We start from the raw sequence: 4,749 nt of genomic DNA on the forward strand, positions 1-4,749 counted from the left end.
TCATGGAAGAGTTTAAACTAAAAAGTAACACTAATGCCAATCATCAATTCCATTAAACGGACTGTAAATCCTCCTAACAAGAAGCAGCTGAGCAAATAGCCAACATGGAACAAACAATTCCATTAAAGAGTTTACCATTGCTCATGAAAAAGTTTAAGCTAAAAAATAACACTAATGCCGGCCTGTAAATCATCAATTCCATTAAACGGACTGTTAATCCTCCTAATAAGCAGCAGCTGTGCAAATAGCCAACATGAAAACGTACTTTAATTAAATCCTCCTAAGCAGCAGCTGAGCAAATAGCCAACATGAAACAAACAGAAGAAAATATCTAATGGAGTATATATTATTGTTTCAATTCATGCACGGTATCAGTTGATTCGGATAACAAACAGGATAAACAAAGATGAAAATAACAGGGACTGCAGTACACGGCATTGGGCAAGCGAGCCAGAAGCGCACCGTCGCATGCAGTACGTCCAACAGAGCAGAGCAGACTAAGTTAACCCTGATATAAATCTAATGATGAGTATACCCTCTAAGCCCCCTCCGTTCTCAGCTTAACCCGCCCTCACCGGCTCTTCTTCTACTGGGTTTGCCCTTTATGTACACATGAGCAGCTGGGTTGATTTGCCCCGAGCACACACCAACTAGCTAGCAAAATCCTCGCCTCTCACCACTCCTCCGCCATGCTTGGATCTTCGTTGAGGTCAAACAGCAAGTGGCCCTTCTCGTCCCGGTAATTGTTCTCGGTCTTTTGATCCTGCACAACATCAACCAAAATGATTTTAGTTGGAAGCTCCAGGAGAATCGAGAAAGATATGAAAGAACACTGCTTAATCAAATACAGGATGACAACAACCAGACGGATCTCGGCAAGATGCGAGATCCGAGGGAATCACGTGGAATCACTGTTAAGAAATCATCGCGGAATAAAATAGTTGTACTATACTCCGTACTCGCATAGATGCAATGCAAAGGCATCGAGACAGCTGCTACTAGCAACAAATAAGCCAGCACACTTATACGAGTAGTAATTTCTTTGAGAAGAAAGTTACTGTAGTAGAGTTGGACTTCGTTTTTGAAGGAAAGAAGTCGCAGCCCTGGCGGGCCTGGTGCGGTGACATGATACCACACCAGTCGCGACTCACGAGCCCATGCTGGACCAGGGAGTGGTCACTGCGGCATCCAATGACCACGTTGGTGACCGATGGGCTGCACCCCACCCCACCCCTGTGCACGTCGGTCGCCAAAGGGACCCGCATCCCGGACTGACACGTAAAGGCACACGCACCACTTTACAACAACCCTGGCGCAAGCAGAGCCAGGAAAAAGTTTCTGTTTCCCTATTTAAAAAAGCTTCACCCAGCTTCCAATCTTCGCGTTAATTTCCACTGAAGATAAACGACGACAAAAAAGGAAAAGCCCGATGACATGCGGTGTCAAACTAGCCATGGAACTCCGTGGGGCCGGGTCCACAAAAACTGGCCGGACCCACGGGAAACAGCGCCGGAACCCCGAAGGAAGTCTACAATCTTGCAAGGCAAGTCAGAAGGAAACGAAATTTACCCCTCCAGTGTGAGAAACACGCGCGGAGAGTGCGGGAAACAGGCGGCCCAAGATGACACGCGGGACCACGCGCAGAGGAAGGAGCGAAGCCATCACATGATGGCGATGGGGATTCATTCGTCCACAGCGAAAACACACACACACACAACATGTACTAATTGAGTAATTCCAAATCCGCAGCTAACGACACACACAATAATTAATCAATTCGCCTTCCAATTCAAAACCCCGCAACAATCGACTTTACGAAATCACTCAAGATTTGAACACTTAAAAAAAAGAAATTACTCAAGATTTCACGCTTGCTGCTTCCTTTTTTCTCGCCCTATTGCTGACTGGATTGGATGGAGCGAGGAATAAATAAAAGCGATAAATGCGGCGTATAACAGAACTACTCCATCTATCTACCCTGCCTCGTCGCCCATCGGCCACCTCCAGCTACACTAGACACGGTGCCAACGGCCAAGGCAAGGGTCCACACAAAAGCCATACGCTCACGAAAACGACCCCGGGGGCCGGAGTCCGTTGCCAGAGAATGAATGATTTATCCTCTCCGGCGCCGGAACACAAGAACTCCATCCCCTACCCAGCTCATACTGTCCGGTTAGAATCACAATAGCCCCCGAGATTCAAACGAAGAACACCACGCAACCCGTATGAACACATCAACGATGGGACGGCCAAAAAAAGATCACGGCAAAGGAACTTCCTCGACAGATTGATGAGTAACGAGACAGAGTCTCGCAGAACCGAGGGGGGAATACAGCTGCAATTCACGCGACTTCAACAAGATTGGCATGCAAGAAAGGCCTCCAGAGTCCAAAAGCGAGACGAATAAACCGCGAAGAATGAGAAAGCGATAAGGCGATTGAAAAAAAAAACTCACCTCAAGTTTAACCGCGGGTTGCACGGCGCCGGCGCCGGCGACGGCGATGGAGACGTCCGCCCGCGCGCGCTTCGCCGGCGAGCTGCACCCCTCGTCGCCGCTGGAAGGCACTCCGGATCCGCCCGACCCCTGCGCCTTGCGCTTGGCCGTCGACCGCGCCACCTCGTCCCCGCTCGAGGACGCCCCTGATCCAGCGGCGTTGGCGTAGTCGAAGGGCGTCTCCGGGCTCGATGCCGCCATGGGGCCGTCCGTCCACGCGGCCGCCGCCGCCTGCGCCTTCTCGCTCACGCGCGGCCGCCGCCGCGACCGCGCCCGGTCCATGCCGCTCGTGGAAGGGCCGGATCCGGCGGCCGAGACGTAGTACGGCGGCGTCTCCGGCCTCCGCGCCGCCAAAGGTTCGCGCTTCACCTTCGTGACGCGCGGGTGCGACCGCGCCCTCTCCTCCCCGCTGGAGCACGCGCCGGATCTGGCGACAACAGGCTGCCCCAGCCGCGCAAAGGGACTCTCCCACGACAGCAGCCACGCGGTTCCTTTCGCCACCGCACGGGGCGGCAACCGCGGCCGCTTCGGCCACCCCTCCGGAATCGGCGGCAGCTCGTCCTCCGCCTCCTCCAGCCGCTGGAGATCCGCCGCCGCCGGGGCGAGGTCGCTGGACGGGCGCGGAACCCAGTCCGGCCACCGCGCCAGCGTCCTGCTCCGGAGGCTGAGAAGTATCTCGGCGGCCGCGATGGCCATGCCCTGCTCGTCGTACTCCGCCATGGGGAGAGCCGCAGGAGACGAACTCGCGCACGCCGCCGCCCTGAGATGGATGGGAGGTGTGATTTCTTTCTTTTCTCTGGCAGAAATACAGGAAAAGAGGGAGGCGACGGGAGGGCGGGTGGCTTTTATAAGTGGATGCGGAGACGGAGGCGGACGCGAGTTGGGCGAGGAGGAGGAGACGGACAGCAGTGGCCGCCGCCTAGAGCCCTAGACCCGGTGTTTCTGGACCCGTCTCACCGGCCCCTGGGCCCCCTGCAATTAGCTTGCGGGTGGGTCAAGTCGAGGCCGGGCGAGTCGGTAAACTGCATGAGCTTTGCGTTCGGGAAATCGTCTCCCTGTTACGTGGGTCCGTCCCGTCGGAGTAGTTCTATGTAAGGGAACTGTCTCGCGACTCGATTGGTGGGGAGCGGAGGAATGCGTGTTCGTACTCTGCGTTGTATAGTGCCCTGCTTTTTTTTAATGGCAGCAAGGTGGGTCCGAGCGAAAAGGCATCCGAGTTTATTAGGGCAGGCCGGATCCGGATGTGGATGCATCTCGCTCTCATGTATCCATCCGTAAACTGCTCAAACTTTTTTTTAGGGCTGCCCAAACTTATAAGAGAATGTTAATTCCCTCCCCGCTAGGGTTTCTGCCATCTCGTCGCCTCCACTCGTGTTGAGTTTTCCCTTCCCTTCCCCGCCCTCTCTTGCTTGTTCTTCGCTCGGGCGGGACAAGGGGCGATTGTGCATCGTCGCCCGACCTTGGTTAGGGTTCTCGTGGTGATCGGGTGTTAGTATTTTTATCCCGATAGATACTCTTGGGCTAGGGTTTCATGGCAGTTGAGACATTGAAGGTTGCGACGATGGACCAAAGTGATCTACAAGCAATGATGAAGGAATTATGCCTCGATGGAGATTATCTGGATGTTGTTGTGTTTGAGAGTGAGGTGCCGCAATGGATGGAGGCAGCCTGTTGGATGACTATAGCCGGATAGGCACAAACATAGAATAGAGTAAGTTTTGGTTTTATATGAACATGCGATTGTCATGGGACGTAGCTCAAGAAGTGAAGATCAAGTATATGGATTAGAACCTTTACACAATGCAGTTTTCTTGCCTCGTGACTAGAAAAAGGAGATGAAAGTGGCTCCATGGACATACAAAGGCTTCGCCCTAGTTCTAGCACCTTATGATGGATTTACAAAGCCATCCACATCAAATCTATGTCATGTGAATATTTGAATTCAGATTCACGACCTCCTGGACATGTTTATCAGTATGTTAAAAACCCTTACTAGCATGGTTGTTGGATTCATTACTGTTGAGTAAGCATCTCAGGATTTTTCAAGAAACTTTTTTTGCATGAGTATTAAACTGGATGTTCGAAAGCCACGCAAGAACAAAGTTTTAGTCATACATGGTGAGAAGCATGTTCTCGTGAAATATGATGTTTGTCTGATTGGTGCTCAGTATGCCAACATGATTGGGTACACTTTCAAGAAGCATGGTGATGGCATCCATTTCCAAGCTTTCTGGTCTTCAAGAATCTACCCGCTC

General features: G+C 52.3%; 1 protein-coding gene across 1 annotated transcript; it reads right to left on the minus strand.

Moving 5' to 3' along the window:
• Positions 1–328: 328 nt before the first annotated feature.
• Positions 329–3,315, minus strand: LOC125521177 (uncharacterized). The gene is made up of 2 exons (XM_048686222.2): positions 2,456–3,315; positions 329–763 (listed from the first exon to the last, which is right to left on the minus strand). The coding sequence occupies exons 1-2, from the start codon at positions 3,212–3,214 to the stop codon at positions 674–676; spliced, it is 849 nt and encodes a 282-aa protein (XP_048542179.1). The 5' UTR covers positions 3,215–3,315; the 3' UTR covers positions 329–673.
• Positions 3,316–4,749: the final 1,434 nt, after the last annotated feature.

Source organism: Triticum urartu, chromosome 7A (genome assembly GCF_056163025.1).
Source record: "Triticum urartu cultivar PI428250 chromosome 7A, HENAU_Tu73, whole genome shotgun sequence".
NCBI classification, from domain to species: domain Eukaryota; kingdom Viridiplantae; phylum Streptophyta; class Magnoliopsida; order Poales; family Poaceae; genus Triticum; species Triticum urartu.